Source organism: Telopea speciosissima, chromosome 7 (assembly GCF_018873765.1).
Source record: "Telopea speciosissima isolate NSW1024214 ecotype Mountain lineage chromosome 7, Tspe_v1, whole genome shotgun sequence".
Lineage (NCBI taxonomy): Eukaryota > Viridiplantae > Streptophyta > Magnoliopsida > Proteales > Proteaceae > Telopea > Telopea speciosissima.
Window position 1 is genome coordinate 14,501,169 of NC_057922.1, and position 17,293 is coordinate 14,518,461.

Here is a 17,293-nt window from a genome sequence, read left to right on the forward strand (position 1 = left end):
TAACGTTGTCCTACCTCTGTAATGTCTTATGTGTACCCTTTAAATAAACGGAAGGGGGTTGTGAGTGGGTGTTTCCTATTGATGTACGGAAAATTATCTCCTCCAGTTTCTTGCCCTGCCCAGTTCCCAGTGACTCTAATAAGGGGGGTGGATCCCACCCGAACAGAGTGTTTGGGCAAGGGTAGGGTGGTCATTACACCCTCTTGTTAGGGGCACTGGGGAACTGGAGGGGATAAAGATCCCGTAAGGTACACTTCCAAACAAAAACACATTCCCTTTTTTAGTAATAGTATTTTTATGATCGACTATTTCTATTATGAACATCACGGATAACGTTCATAAAGGTTGATGAACTTTGCAACTTTTTAACTTGCAACTTTGATTGCCATTTGTGTGGTTCCATGTTTTAGAAAAGCTCTTCACCCATTTCATTGGTCAAATACTCAAATGTCAATATAAACTAGAGGTACAATATGTAAAAGTGTTTCAGACGTTGTAGAAAATTATAAGTAGGGGTGCAAATTTGGCCTTGTCAGCCTGAATAGGACCTGAATTGAGATACCATGGCCCTAAAGACGGATCGAGGCTGAGAATTTCTGGCCCTCATGAATCAGGACCGGGCTGGGCTATGCTTGAGACCATAGGCTGAGCTTGACTCAACCTGGCCCTGTTTTCTTCTTCCTTGTCCTGGACACTAGTCTCATTTTGCCTTATCTGCACATAAAAAATATCAATACCAGCTGGTTATGGCTAAGTAATCTCCCAATGAAAGAACAACCATGATCATTAAAGTTTGATGGTAAATCCAATTATTGCTGGATGTTTCTTAATCAATTAGAGTGGTGATGCCACCTTGAGAATTATGAACAATATTCCCAACACTATAAAAAAACATAAAGAGGGAAATAATGGAATCATGACAGAACCTACCCCTTGCATCTCCCTTCCCCCTTAATTTAATTCTTATAAGAAATTAAATTAAAATTACATCATTGAATGTGAACCCAAATTCCCTCGCTAGGTATATCTTGATGAACCACAAATACAAGATACCATCCAGGTGGTGCCAAGAAAGCCGAAGTTGGAGTTGTCACTGACACGTCATACATTGAATTTGCGACAAGTGTCACATTCTCGCCACCTAACACCAATAGCCTCTGATTCATAGAAAACGAGTGCGTAGTGAAAGATGGAGTCACCATTGTCACCCATACCTTCTCCTCCCTCACCACACTTGACACTGAGAACCGTACTACCAATGGTTGCTTATATCCTAACTTCGTTTGTGATGTTGGAGCAATGATTCTAACCCACAAATCCGAAAAACCCGACCCGATATATTCGGGTGAGAATGTCTCTAAGCTCAAATCCGTTGGGTAAAGAACGCCAGTAAAGTTGTAGAACACATGGGGATTGTTTCCTCCCACCAGAACTCTACCATCACGTAGTAAGATTGCAGTTGAATGATAGAGACGTGGAATTGAAGATGGGTTTTGAACTTCAAATCGAGACCCAGATGGATTATCGGGTCGGTATAAAACCGGTTTAAACACAGGTTCTCGACCGAGCTCCCACCCCGCTGTCCCCCTTGCAGCACCATTAATGATCAAGATATGGCCATTGGGAAGTAAAGTCATGTCTCCCATAACTCTTGCTAGAGGCATTGTCTCCATGGACCACTTCGGATTCGGGTCAGTTATTCGGATCCTACCGCATGTATTCAATGCTCCGATGAAAAACCCGGAATTCGCGTTAGGGAATGACCCTCGAGGTGCTCCACCACAGATGAGCACCTCAGCTGCCACTGACGGTTGTTGTAGTAAGTGAAGTGGTAGTAGAACTGAAGAACCCGAGCTAGGATAGCTCCGAGGATGGCCGTCGGGTATCGCCGGAAAAGTTTTCACGACGGCATTCTTGATATAGTCGAACAAGATTGATCGATTATTAGCAAAGATGAATAAGTTTCCATCAACATTGAGGTGAACAAAAGGGTAGAGATTGTTTTCTTCATTTGGATCACTTGTTTGCACTAGAAATGGTAATGAGAATACCTTATTAGTCGATGTAGATTTCGGATAGAACTCGTAATTAAATTGCCGGCGACCGCCGATCACGATTACCCGGCCGTCCGGTAATATATGATTAGTGGCATACCAACGTCGCACATTGAGTCCAAGTGGAATCTCCTCCCAATCACAATCATTACATGGCCGGATAATTCTGACGGCACGGTCGCCGTCGTTGAATCCGCCGGTTTGGATGAGACGGCCGTCGGGATAGAGAGCACCAGAAGAGCACCACACATCGGTTTGAACCATGAGGGGACGTATAGAATTGGTTAGAACATCAAACTCGACAGAGTGAGCTGTGCAATCTTGTTTGAGGGCTTGGTCGTTGAGATCATTGCGGCATTTTCCATTGGGGAAAGTGAGATTTGAAGGGCCAAAGTCAGTTCGGTCGAAGATGATGACATGATCATTATTGAGAAGCTGCATGTGCATAGCTGATATCCCAATGCTTGGTTTCAGGAGGTTCCATTGGCCTCCTTGAGCAGCTTGGGTCACGAGGACTTGGTAAAAGAAAAAGGAGGAGGAGAAGAAAAAGAAGAAGAAAAGTTTATAGGTGTTAGATGAAGCCATTAAGGCTTCCTTTTTTGAAATTTGGGCTGTACAGAAGCAAGTTTAAAAGGTGCGTGGTGTGTATGGGTTGTCTGACTTAAATCCTGTTACAAGGACAAGGTGTTGGGACTTTGGAAGTTGGCGTATCTATGCTGCTGCTGCTGCTGCTGCTGCTCTCTCTCTCTCTCTTACGAAATTTTATCTTCTCAAGTGTGGTGTTTCGTCAAGTGCATCCTTTAAAGTACATCAGACGGTGCATCTCACTTGTATATCTTTAAAAATCTAATGCACAAGTGAGGTGTCCAATGCACCTCACGCTTGAGAGGATAAAATTCCCATTGGAGGGATCCAGATCTTCTATGGCATAGGTTGTTCGTTTTGCCGTGTTGCGTAGACACAAGGCGACACGACACGCATTGATCGCCTTACCCCTGCCCGAGCAGGGGTAAGACGGTCATTATACATGGCCCTTTGTCTACACAGCACAGACAGGACACGGCAGTGCGGCGTAGAAGATTTATGTTGATTTTGGGGACATTACCTTTTCTCACAATTGTGAATGGTTATTGCTAGATTTTTTGATGGACATAATTAATCATACCCTAATTTTTTATGTGGGTCTATAGGCATAAACCTTGTTTGGAATCACTTTGAGGAAGCTGCCAATTGAAAAGACAAGAATAGTAAATGCTAATTAAAAGAATGAGGTAAAGACGAGAAGTCACAGGTCCCACCTCAGCATTGACAGAAACAACCCATCCTTCATTGAATAGGTAAGTAAGGCTTTTAATTCATATTGGTGGAATCCATCCATTGAAATTACTAGCTACTATTTTACATTCAAGTCTTATCCCCTCATTGAATCAAGATGGAGCTGCCCTCGTGCTTAAATCAAATCTTACGTAACAAAGAAGACGAAAGATGCATGTCTATAATTTTTGGAGAAAGATTTTCTTTACCAAACCATCTTAGGGTTGACAAAGCTTTGTAAGGATTTATCCATGACTTTTCTTGTAAAATGCAAATGAAAGGTGAAGCTAATTTAATTAATTGGTTTCACTAAGTATGTGGGGATTTAAATAAATAGATCTCTTAAATATATCATATTTTCCAATTATGCAACCTCAATGACATGATCAAAGTTCCATATTTTAGTGTTTTAATTTTCTTGTTAGAAAGTGAGCTTCATCCTGATATATGATCCTTAATCTGCCAATGCGGATCCCATCAATCCTAGACCTGAATGATTCAATCACTTTTTGGTGCTAGGCCCCACATCGGATCAGACAAGGACCCACAATGGACTAGTAAGAGGGCCCACTGAGCTACACTTATTATCAAATTACTATAAAGAAAAAGAACTCTGTCCAAGAGTGTGGTCTACGTTAGCAATCCCATGAGTCCATCTCTGTCCTCCCCATATGAAAAAAACCTCTGCCCCTTTGTTTTGAGGAGAAGAGATATAGACACATGGGAATGCTGGCCGACAGAAAACTGCTTCCCTAAGTTACTACTATTTCAAGAAGGGTAGGGCCGTGGGGGTAGGAGGGTCGAACCTTCTTGGACTTACAGTAGACCCAACTATGCTCTTTCAATCGCATTTAGAAGGGCAACACTGATAATCCAAAGAGACAAAAGTACAAGATTTTATGCGTTTGCTAAAGATTAAGGGTGTCAATTTGGAATCGGAATCGAAAACCGAAACTAGAACCGGAGTGAATAAGCCAAACCGAATGAAATTCGGTTATGAAATACAGGAATCGAATCTTGGAACCGAAACGAACCGAATTGGGATACTAGTATATTGTAGCATATTAATATAGTATAATACTAATATATTATAGTATATGGATCAAGTATAGAAACTTAAACCAAACCGTATAAAAACCGGATTTTGGAACAGAAATCGAATCGAATCAAGTAGGTTGGGGGGGGGGTAATTGGTTGTTAATTTTGTATATTTGTGGATTCCTATTGAGAGGTTCAGACTTACGACCCGTATATATCATATTAAATTCTATCTAAAACTAATAAGGATTTCTCACATAGTCATAGCCATATCAATAAATGGTAATTGCTTAAGATTTGAGGTTATCCCTCACCTGCACAAGCTAACACCCCAGATCGAAAACTTATAAAACAATCAGTTCTTAGGCCAAAATCAAGACCAAATATAGAGGCCATGTTTGGCAGATATATTCCCATTCTCAGACTGGAGAAATGCATTTCTAGGCAAGAATCGGAATTTTATTAGGGCCCACACTCGTGACCATTTGTTTCCACATAAGAAATCCCGTGTTCAAACTGAAAAGATCAAATCAAATTCTGGAAGAAGAATGGAAACTGGAAAGTCATAGTTAGCACAAGAGGAGTTGGTGGGCTTTAATCCATCCATCATCTATCAAATCTGATTTTTCTTGGAGGAGATTCTTCTAAGTCTTCCTTTAAGCCTCTTTCAAGTGTACTGGCATCGCTCTAAGACACCAGGTAAAGCTACATCTTTCCAACACTCTACAACACTATATAACAAACATGGCTTTTTGCGGCGGGTAAAAACCGTCGCAAATAACTCTCTTTTTGTCACTAAGGATTGTATAAGAGTTACACTTTGTAGACATCTTTAAATATGACTACAAGTGAAGATTATGTGGTAGAAGACATGGAACGTAACTGAGATCTTATTTTTTTTGTAGAGTTAAGACGAGAGGGACTGAAGATATTTTGGTGGATGACTTCCCAAAAGGATAGCAAGTTGTTGGTGACCTTCACAATCTCTATATTTTTGGTTTTTTGTTTTTTGGGAAAACTTGTACATGGGCTTATAATTCAAACAGATGATATAAATTGCAATGACTTTTGTGTCACAAATAACAATTGGGTAAAAAGGACTTTGTTCCGTAGCGTGACTCTTGCTATGGCTGTAACAGGGTCGGGTTGGGCTGGGCTTTATAGAACCCTAGCCCAGCCCTAAGTCCCCTTAGTTGGGCTCAGGCCCGACCCTACCCTGACTCAGGGTAAAAGAAATCCAACCCTGACCCTCAGGGTCGGGCTGGGCTAATCTTGATTGGCCCTGATCATGGGGAGGGGAAAGGAAATGCATGGGCTAGAATGGGCCGGGAAGAAAATTATCAATTTTACGTAAAATAATACTTTAATAAAATGTCTTATATCACTTATTCACTTCATATATAATGTATTATATTTTATAGTATAACTTAAAATAGGGTCGGGTCAGGCTTAGCCTGAGACCTCAACCCTGACTCGACCCGACCATGACTCAGGGCCAGAAATTTCCAACCCTGACTCCCCTCCTCAGGGCCAAACTTGCACCCCTACGCCCAAACACATGATGAGGCGAAATGGCCACTAAGCTTCACATGAACCACTTTAGTTTAGAGAATGTATCTTCATCCATATTTCTAGGGAAGCGAATGATATTGCGCATTTCTTAGCCCGAAAGACTTTATCTCTGACATGTAAGACAGAATGACCTATTTCCTCTCCTGGGCTTCAGGATCTCTAAAATCTAGAAGCTTTGAGGCTCTCCAAGCCTTTTACTTCAATAAATTTGTTTTTTGCCAAAAAAACCAAAATTATCTCAGTGCTTTTATATAATCTTGCAATCAAATCATGTTTGATTTACAAATATTTATATAGGGAACTAGGAATGCAACTAGAAACTTGTTGGAACTTTAAGGGCAGTAAACAGCCACCACTAAAATAATTATTGAGGACCTTTGGCGGCTCTACAGAACCACTTTTAACATACCAAAAGTTTTTTGCGATGGTTCAAAACCAAAACTGGATCTGGATCCTCTCCAATGCGCCAGCCCCTCCAGTGTGGATCAAACGGCTGGATCCACTTTTATCCTTTCCAATTATTTTTTCACATGTTATTCATAAAAAGTTTTGGATCGAGTGTCACCGAGGGGCAGGAGAGGGGGGGAATGGGTATCGGAAGAATATTTTGAAACATACAAAAACCTTAGGAAGGGTTTGTAAACCCTAGGATGGTGGGTGAACCATCCTCTATGGGTGGAGGAAAACTGGGTCCAAAAGTTTTTATGATTGCACATGTTAAATTATTTTTCCAATGAAATCCCTCTAATTAGGAGTCGTCAATAAAACTTAGGTGTCAAAGTTTTAGTTTAACAGCTTATAAATAGTTTTTTTTTTGGGGGTTAAGAATAGTTATAAATGGAAGCGGTGTAAATGAATAGTCAAAATCCATTTCGATGATCCGTATCCGTATCCGTTAGCACTATCCGAATCCGTCCGAAAGCTAAACGGATGCGGATGCGAATAGGCTATAGCCATCCAAAAAGCTATATTTACATGTAAACGGATAAAATATTCGATCCGTATCCATGTCCATATCCGTTTAACACTATCCGAATCCATCCAATAGCTAATCGGATGCGGATGCAAAAATAGCATTATCCGAGCTTAATCCGATCCGTTTACAGCCCTATAAATAGTTTAGCTCCGAGTCCCTCCTCCCTCTTTTTTTTTATATATTTTTATGATAGCTCATTAGCATGTAAGGTTGGGTTGGATTAAGACAGTATTTTTGGTTAGCAATTAAGGCCCACTAGGCCGTGGGATGCTATTGCGGCAGAATTGCATGCTCTTTCTCTTTGGCTTTTTACTTATGCATCAAAACAACAACCTACAAGTTTATATTTTCGAAGTGGATCCGCAGTGATCATAGGCATGCTCTGTTGGGGAAGAATGCGCAAACTATAGGAAGAAACCAAGCAAAAAAATCATACGTACAACACATGGAATTTCATATGGTTTAGATCGATTGCTTACATCCACTTGAGAGAATTAGAGATTTTCCGTTAAACCTGGAAAAACTCTCTACATTACTCTCTATTTCACAAAGTGATCTCCCATTTGCTTGTGTTTGGTCTTTTTTTTCTCCCTCATAAACAATATATACGGAACTCAAAAAAACCCAAATCTTTACACAATACAATTTAATCCTGTACATATAATGAAACCAAAACTCGACAAAATTATAAATACAAGTCTAATAATAATTATGTGACTCCGTAGAATATAAGACACACCAAACCCAACACTCAAAGACTAACAACAATGGTGTTTGACATTTTTTTTAATATTAAATTCGGTGAATTAGAGTTGAAAAAATAGCAACATATGGTAGAAGATTAAAGGGAAAATGGATGTAATGCACTCTCTACCTTACTTGCGTGAGAAATGATATCATGAACCTCAAAAAGGTATATAAGGACCACACCCGAGGGAATAGAAGTGAAATGATTGATAAGAATGGGTGGGAGAGAAATAATAACCATAGATACCAGCTGTTGGCTTCTCATTGATCAATTATGGAGGTCTTAAATGTAGAATATGATATGTATCCATGAATGTCTCAATCAACAACTCACACATCAGAAGATGAAATTTTCATCTTCCCCATCACATCATATTGCAAATAAACTTTGTTTTGAGCAACACAATTAAGATCCTCCGGCGTTTCTGTTGTCTACAAATTTAGAGTACGTGGAGCATCAATAATTAATACCTGACTAATGACAACTTGTCCATTCTTGAATCTTGATTAGAAGACATAACCATCTGTGGTCTCCGCACATCTCCATCTCATGGTTATTTTAATATATAATGAGAGACATTATGGGTGAGATATATAATACTAATGAAACAAATGTGACGAGTCAGATTGTCAAATCTACTTTAATGCTTACAATGACATTAATATATCTTATTATTTTGTTAGCTGAATTTTCAACTCATTTCTAGGTATATTGATGGTAATGTCCATTCTCTAATTCAAAAGGTCTCATCGATGACATGTTAGACATGACCATATTCCATTCCTAAGTGTTTCTGAACCTAGACTTTTTTTTAAATTTCATGTTACATATATTTCCTATCTGAATAGAATTTCTTTCTACCAAAAAACTTGAAGATCACGAATTGAAGCTACACTATAAAGATAAGATGCGATCATGAATTGAAGCTCGAAGAGATGATTAATTGTCTGGTTAAGGGGGCTTGGGACCCTTGATGGGAACTTATTTGAAATTTGAACATTGAATCCCTATGAATTTGAAAGATTAGAAAACCTCCGAAAAAGGAATTACGAAGAAGGACCCATCACACATGGAAGGATGAATGCTTATCTACAAGTTGCAAGGTTGATCAGGAGTCAGGACCACGTACCACAGCTGTGTCTAATGGGACATGGAACCACTTCTGATCCAACTACTGAACATGATCGATCTTCATTCATTTGCCAATTCTGAGACCAGATCCCTTGATAACCTGACGTGGAGAAACAATACTTGTCCCTAGCTACGGCTCCGGCTGCATTTGATTTGAACCAAAAGTGGCATTTCCATGTGCCTTGCATACTCTGTTCAAGTGTTCATTCATTTATATTCTTTTGTACTCTAGTTACTATCCGTCGATGCTTTCCATGTATATTCATCATGTGTCGTATCTACGCAAAAAAAAAAAAAACAAACATGTGTCGTATGATTTTTTTAAGGGAAAATGGTTTGGGGGTGGGGAACTTGGAGCTTGCGACATAGGAGGGGGCAAAATGATTGCCTCTGAAATGTAAAATGATCGCCTATGTTGATGCTTTCGTGCATGTTTTCATTGGCTTTGGATCATCCCCACAAAAAACACTTTCACATTTTTTAAAGGGAAAATTACATGATTAATTACTTTTGGGTTTTCATTTACAAAACTGTCCACCCTATGTTTGAGTTAACAAAAATAGATAAAAACAAGTTAAGGTTTACAAAACTAGACAAAATAGTGTCTCTCCCTCCTACATTTACTTTTTTAGACATTTTTACCCCTATCATTGCCTTCTCACCCAGGCATCCTCCATTCCCTGCAACCCTACCCTTGTACTAGCCACTACCATTCTCTGCTACCCCAAGTAACAGAGGAAAAAAAAAGAGATTTTTTCAGAGGGAAACTATCGAGGAAGGAAGGAGAGTCACTGTTTTGTCTAGTTTTGTAAAACTAAACTTGTTTTTGTCTATTTTTGTTAACTCAAACATTAGGTGGACACTTTTGTAAATGAAAACCCAAAAGTAACTAATCATGTAATTTTCCCTTTTTTAAATCCCACTACTTCACTTTTAGTTGATGAATATCTTTTAGTTGCAAAAGTTTTTATTCATTTATATAAATTATGGAAAAAGGAACGCCATCCGGTCTTGTGCTGTGGTGTGTACAAGAGCCTAGACACAGTCAGGTGTAAAATAACCAACACACCCCTGCCTTTCCATGAGGATAGAGCGATCATGCCCTATTGTGTCTGAGCATATATACACATCACGACACCCGACTAGGGATGACGTTCTTTCTCCCAAAAATTATTTATAGTGGCATTTATTTTATCATCACCAAAAGTAATTTGTTTACCACTACCACCCACCCGCACCCCACCTTCGTTAGCTCTGCCCTCGCTATACCCTCTGCAACCCCACCTCCCTACCCTTCGCCGTTTTCCCCACCTCACCCCCTCCCTTCGCCCTTCGCCCCTTCGCCCCTTCGCCCCTGTCCCTCGTCCCTGCATCCCTCTCACTTCCACCCTCTGTACTTTCCCCGCCTTCACCACTGCCCCAGTCCCAGCCCTCACCCCTCCGCCTGCAACTCCCGCCCCTGCACTGTATAGAATATTAACATTATATAACATTTACTCCTTGTAAACGGTAATCCAAAGATTCAAAATTCAAATATTTTGAATAAGTCAGTGGACGTTGGAGAGGTCCCATCATCTAAGAGTTATCTTAATCCGCAAAGTAGGAGTTTGTTAAGTGTAATTCAAACTAAGATACGTGTACTTGTATTACTAAACCGTTGGAGATAAACAATATATATACACCACCCTATCACATAAAATGATAAGGTGAAACACTTTCAAATTCAAACTTGATCTTTATCTCCTTCTTTATCTCCCTAATCGTTGTAACTTGGTATTAGTCGCCAAAAGACCAACGTCATCTTCTCCAATGGCCAACTCCGACAACTCTACCACTTCGGGTAACACCATCACTACTCACAACAACATCATCGCTCCAACAAATCTTATCTCTCTTCTCCCCTGTGAAATTGGATAGAAACAATTACCTTCTCCGGAAATCCCAATTCCTACCTTTGCTTCATGCCCATGATTTATTCGGCTATGTCGATGGTAGCACTCCGCTCCACCGAAAACTCTTCCTCTCTCTCCCGAAACCTTATCTTACGAAGTGCCTACTACCAACCCGGCTTATCTCACTGGAGAAAGCAAGACCAAATTATTCTCTCTTGGATAATATCGTCCTAACCGAGCTGCCTTGGCCCAGTTATCGGTCTCACTACCTCACATGCGGCTTGGAGCACTCTAGAACGCATTTATGCATCCCAATCACAAGCAAGAATAATGCAGCTCAAATATCAATTGCTTCAAATCAAGAGAGGACCCTATCAATGGTGAGTACCTTCGGCGAATCAAGAATCTAGTTGACAACCTTGCAGCTGCTGCAAACCCCATCTCGGACTCGGATGTGATTCTCGAGTATTTTGCGAGGACTCGGGCCCGAATATGAGTCGTTTGCGACGTCCATCACCACCAGACTTGAGCCATTGCCTTTGGATGATTTCACCGGTATCTTTGCTCAGCCAGGAAATCCTTCGTGACCAGCGTTCCACTCACCTCGACCTTCCAACGGTCGAAGCTAATGTTGCTGCCAAGAGTTCCAATACTTCTACAACTCGTGGTCGTGGCTATAGCAATTCAACTTCAAGGGGCGTGGCTATAGGAACTACAACAATGCGGGCCGTGGCAGGGAATTATCAACCAAATGCAACTCAAACCAATGCACAAGCAAGTGGCGGTCCGGATGCCAAATATGCCACCGGACTAACCACTGCAACCACCGCTACAATCGATATAATCCAAATTATCATGCTCCAACTACACCAGCTCAAACCGAAGCCTTCTGGCCACTCCTACGCCACGTTCGATGGGGCATGGTACCCCGACTCGGGTGCAACTCACCACATTACCTCTCGATATGGCTAACCTCGGTGTTAGTTCTCCATACAGGAACCGACCAAGTAAGGGTCGGCAATGGGGGCAGTTTGCGAATACAAAACACTGGCACTTCCCATATTGCATCTAATTTGAGAAATCTTTCATTAAATGATGTTTTACATGTGCCTCGCATCACTAAAAACCTATTATCGGTGAGTAAATTTACAGTGAGATAATGATGTTATCTGGAGTTTCACCCAAATTGCTGCTATGTGAAGGATCCGCGCACGGGGATCACTCTACTCAAAGGGCTGATTAAACATTTACTCCTGATTAACAATTGAAGAAATCAATTTACATGAACAAGCTATAGGATTTTGTCATTGTAAATGTTTAAGAGGTTAATTTTAATAAGTTCGAGATGACTTGTAAGTGGGAAAGTTACTTCCATTTTCATCCTTCCGCTGCATGTAAGAAGACAATACAAAATCCTTCCCCATCTCCTGCCCTCACCCCCCAGTTCCAACTTAATTGCGAACTGTCCCTTACCCTAACTTAATTTCTACCTTTCGCTGGAGCCGGATTCAGGTCCTCTGTAGTGCAACACAATGTGTAGCGTACCATCATACGGCCCTATGTGTTTGGGCACGCAGCCCAACACCCTGCCCATAAGGCCGTTGGATGTGCTCTACACACTATGTCGCACTACAGAGGAGCCCAACACCTGGGGCCTCTGTAAGTCTGTAACCTACTCATCTGTCTTTCCCTCAACCCCAACCAAACACTGCCCCATTGCCCCCGCATTGGGCCTCCCAAAAGCTCTTTCCTCCAACAACCCCTTTGACTGAAAGGAGGGGGTACAAAGGAGTTACACAGGTTCCTATGTTAATATTACAGTAATGGAAAGTTTTATAAACAAAGTTGTCAGTTTTTTCGGCTAAGTCAAAAAAGAGATGTATAATATTCCAAGGTACAGGACGCTTGTAATTGGTTCTAGCATATTTAAGCTAGGACTATAACTAAGGATTAAAATCCTCTACAATTCCTTTATCTTGCGGTACTTTGCAAGCTAGGACCATAACTAAGGATTAAAATCCTCTACAATTCCTTCATCTTGCGGTACCTTGCAGTTTGAGCCTGAGAGCTCGACATGTGGAAGATGTTTCATTTAACAGTGCAATTTTTTTTATCTTCTTTCTTCTCACATGTTTCATGTGTTGAGTTCTCAGGCCTGACAAGGCACTGCAGAGGATTTTTTTTCACCAGATTGATTAACTTAAAATGGTCTAATGCAGTAAAACCACGACCAATTAATGTTTGGTTGGTAAAGTCATGTTTATTAGTCAGTTTCAATCAAATGGTTCCTAATCAGTTTTAACTTGTTTAAGAACCAATTTAACCTAATTGAGCCTTAATTAGTTTAGGCCACCTTGCATTGTTGATTCAGTTTCGGTTCAGATTTGGTTCTAACTAGTTATATTAGCTTTGAATCGTTGAATAATATCGATAACGTGAAAGCTCATGGCTGAAGATTACAGCTTCGAATCGTTGATCTACCCGGATCAAAAATGGACTGATAGATTATTCGTAAACTACAAAACCTAAAACCAGAACTGACCCAACCTACTATAGTGTTGTTGGTTCAGGGTTTTAATTGGTCAGTTCCTACCTAATCCTCGTTATCCATGATTGAGACTCCTATGATTTAACAAAATATTAACCAGGTCAGGGTACAAAATCGGTGATACCCATATCGAACCTATTCTGACCCGTTTCCATTCTTATAGCATACATAGAGGGGGAGGGTGCAAGGTTTGGCTTGACGACCCGGAGCCCCCGGAAACCCGTCCAAAAAATTCAGGGTTTGGGCTGGGTTTTCAGCCCCTGGGTTGAACTAAAGTCATGATTTTCAGGCACCGGTTGGGCCTTTCCTGGCCCAGCCTTTCCACAAATGTATTCATTATAAAACTGTTATGGAAAAAGAACGTTAACTCGTCACGTGGCACCTGCATCTATACATAGAGAACACATGAAAGTACCATCTTATCCCTATGAAATTAAAATATTGGATCTATGTTGATGCTCTTGCATGTGCTCTCATTGGCCCTTTCGCTGGTGAATGTACTATATGATCAAACAATGATCTCTTGACCGATATATATATGTATAGATATATGAAAGGCTTGATTTGAGAATATCCCAAGCTGACCTTGGGCAGGTCCAGACCAAACCTAGAGTGAGCCTTGTGAACCTCGGACTAGGCTTGGGTTCTCAAAGACCCAGCCCAGCCTGGCCCAGCCAGTTACAATATAGTTAGTTTGAGGAATCAATATACCGATTCGTATCCGTATCAATAGAGAGCTGACGGATCCCATACTGGTGGATTTGGTACAGATCAAGGGTAAAAATGTCCAACAAGCCAGTTACCGATGTTTTTTAATTGGGTAAATCTATCCAATCCTGACCGATAGAGCCGATCCTGATAGCAATTATTAAACCCTGCATGCCATTGCCAGACACGTGTCCTTCTCGAAGCCGACCGCCTTTTTTTTGTATGGAAGTATTGAAGGTGACTGCCATGGTTTCCAGCCTTCTAACTTGTTTTTTAACTGTTTAAGTGGTGTAGGGCCTTCTAATGAAAATGAATGCAGAAAAAAACAAAAACAGAAAAGAACCCCGATCGATACAATGAAAATCAATAAGTGTTTTACATTGATGAATTGATAAATACAGATTACATGATTCCAATCTCAATCTTTTTACAGCTTATCATGGCTAGCTAGCTGCCTATTGCCATTATGAACATATAATAATAATAATAAATCTGTAAATTACATCACTACTAGCTATTGTATTTTAACCCAAATCCCTTCACTAGGTATCTCTTGGAGAACCACAAATAAAAGATAATACCCAGGAGGTGCCATTACAACCGAACTTGGAGTTGTCACCGACACATCATGTACAGAATTCGTCACCGATGTCACATGTCTTCCACCCAATTCCAACAACCTTTGATTCATGGAGAACGAGTGTGTTGTGAACGTTGGTGACACCATTGTCACTCTTACCCCCTTTTCGTTCACCGCTATGGGTACCGAAAACCGTATTACCAACTGTTGACCATATCTTACCTTCGTTTGTGATGCTGGAGCAATGATCTTTGGCCGGAATTTTGAACCCATATAATCAGGTGAGAATGCCTCCAAGCTTAAGTCCGTCGGATATAAAACGCCGGTGAAGTTGTAAAACGCATGTGGATTATTTCCTCCCACTAGAACTCTACCGTCACGTAGTAAGATTGCAGAAGAATGGTAGAGACGAGGAATTGAAGATGGGTTTTGGACTTCAAAACGAGACCCAGGTGGATTTTCGGGTCGGTAGATCACCGGTTTGAGAACTGGATCTCGACCCAGTTCCCACCCTGCAGTACCCCTTGCAGCACCATTTATGAGCAAGACATTGCCGTTGGGTAGTAAAATCATGTCTCCCATCAGTCTTGCTAAGGGCATTGTCTCCATGTACCAATTCGGATTCGGGTCAGTTATTCGGATCCTCCCACATGACATTAAACCTCCGATGAACTTCCCTGAATTCGATTCACGGAATGACCCTCGTGGAGCTCCACCGCAGATGAGAACATCAGCATTCACCGACGGTTGATGTATGTTCTTCAGTGGGAGTAGAACCGACGAACCTGTGCTTGGGTAGTTTCGAGGTTGGCCGCCCGGAATAACCGGAAAATTTTTCACGACGACATTTTTGTTGTAATCAAGCAAGATTGCTCGATTGTTAGCAAATATGAATAAATGGCCATCGACATTAAGGTGAACAAAAGGGTAGAGATTGTTCTCTTCTGGGTCTGTGGTTTGTCGAAGAAATGGTAAAGAGAATACCCGATTGGTGGATTCGGATTTCGGGTAGAACTCATAATTGAATTGTAGCCGACCACCGATGATGATGACCCGACCGTCCGGTAAAATATGATTGGTTGCATACCAACGTGGTACAAAGAGTCCAAATGAAGTCTCTTCCCAATCACAACCACTACTACAAGGTCGGAAAATCCTGACCACACGTTCACCATCATTGTATCCACCGGTTTGGATGAGGTGACCGTCAGGAGAAACGGCACCGGAAGAACACCAGATATTTGTTCGGACCATAAGGGGTCTTATAGAATTAGAGAAGACATCATACTCAGCTGAGTGAGCAGTGCAGTCATGTTTGAGTAAAAGGTCATGAGGGTCATTCCGACATTTGCCGGTGGGTAAAGCGAGATTTGAAGAGCCGAAGTCAGTGCGGTCGTAGATTACTACGCGATCGTTATGGAGAAGCTGCATGTGCATGGCTGAGATCCCAATGTTTCGCTTCAGGAGACCCCATTGGCCTCCTGCAGCTGATGCTTTTGTGAAAAAGAAGAAGAAGAAGAAGAAGAAGGAGAAGGAAAGAATGGGTGATGGTGCCATCAAGGCTTGATGGCCGCCTGCAGGTGGAAGTGGAAGAAGAATGATGAGTTGAAGTGGGTGAGGATCTGTGTAAGAGCTTAACCTTATTTAAATCCTGTGAGAGGAGAAGGGTTGGAGTTGAAACACTCGTTCAAGAAAATGAGATTATTGTCCTTGCTGGGTTTATCCTTCTTTTGTCGTTGTTGGATTAGTCACCAATCAAGTTTAGACTGTAGAGGGTAAGGCGGTCATTGTGCGTGACATTGTGTCTGTGCAGCACAGGTAGGACAGGACAGCAATCTGTGTAGGAGAGGGAGTGACAGAGAGAGGGGAAAGAGGGGAAAGAGGGGAAAGAGTGTCGTGATGGATCTTTCTTTCTCTTCTAATTCAGTCAATATTGTTGTGTGTGTGTGTGTGTGTTTTTTTTAAGGAGAAGAAGAGAAAGACGAATTCCATTAACAGGGTTTGTTAAGATGGCGACAAAGCTTCAGTAACACTCTAAATTCCCAATCCTTCCCCCCTCACCCTCTCTCCCTCCTAAAATAAAATAAAAAACCAAAAATAATACAGCCATGTGGTAATGGTAATCACACTGTAGATTGGATGCAAAGAGAAGAATATGCTGACTTGCACTTCTCACAAAAAAAATGGGGCAAAATCTAGAATTCGTTAGATTGGTGGGTACCATTTCATTATAGGGAAAGAGTTCCTCTGAGGAAGGACAGAGTGGTAAATTATGTGTATAGGTTTTGCTATGTATTTGTAGCAAGCTAGGGTTCTTTCTTTGGTTTGAGGACGAGTGGTTGTAAACTTATTCTATATTAAACTTATTCTATATTGTTGATAGTGAAGTAGATCTCATCTCCACTTGGATGTAGAGAACCATGTAAATCTTCTTACGTGCATTGTGTGATTGTTTTTGTTCACGATTTTCATTCACAAATTTTTTTTTTATATAAAGGAAGTGCGGCATAGAGAAATGCATCAATGAGTTGTGACGAAATTATAGCAATCATCGGAGGGCAACAAAGACATTTCATGTGAAGAGAATAAAAATAGACATAGAGACACCAGCGTACCCTATCTCATAAGCTCAAAGAACCTTTTCCCTACCTTTATTGTAAGGGAAAGAGATCATGCAGCGCACGCCACACAATGCCCTGACACACGTGTGCGCAAAATGACCGCCACGCCCC

General features: G+C 41.1%; 1 protein-coding gene across 3 annotated transcripts; it reads right to left on the minus strand.

Annotated features, from left to right (window-relative positions):
* Positions 1-957: 957 nt before the first annotated feature.
* Positions 958-16,126, minus strand: LOC122666818 (aldehyde oxidase GLOX-like). 3 transcript variants are annotated; one of them, XM_043862895.1, is made up of 2 exons: positions 16,040-16,126; positions 958-2,542 (listed from the first exon to the last, which is right to left on the minus strand). In XM_043862895.1, exons 1-2 carry the CDS (start codon positions 16,116-16,118, stop codon positions 990-992), a joined length of 1,632 nt encoding a protein of 543 aa, XP_043718830.1. In that variant the 5' UTR covers positions 16,119-16,126; the 3' UTR covers positions 958-989. The 3 variants fall into 3 exon arrangements, with proteins under 3 accessions (XP_043718830.1, XP_043718829.1, XP_043718831.1); XM_043862894.1 differs by having other exon boundaries at positions 958-1,726; positions 15,224-16,126; XM_043862896.1 differs by lacking the exon at positions 958-2,542 and having other exon boundaries at positions 14,467-16,126.
* Between the last annotated feature and the right edge of the window lie 1,167 nt (positions 16,127-17,293).

What these genes read in the sequence shown, in the direction of transcription:
- LOC122666818 (XM_043862895.1), bottom strand. Translation starts at nt 16,118, where the DNA reads ATGGCACCATCACCCATTCTTTCCTTCTCCTTCTTCTTCTTCTTCTTC. An exon ending in AAAAGCATCAGCTGCAGGAG is followed by an intron (nt 2,543 to 16,039) that starts GCCAATGGGGTC and finishes CTGCTCAAGGAG; the next exon opens with GCCAATGGAACCTCCTGAAA.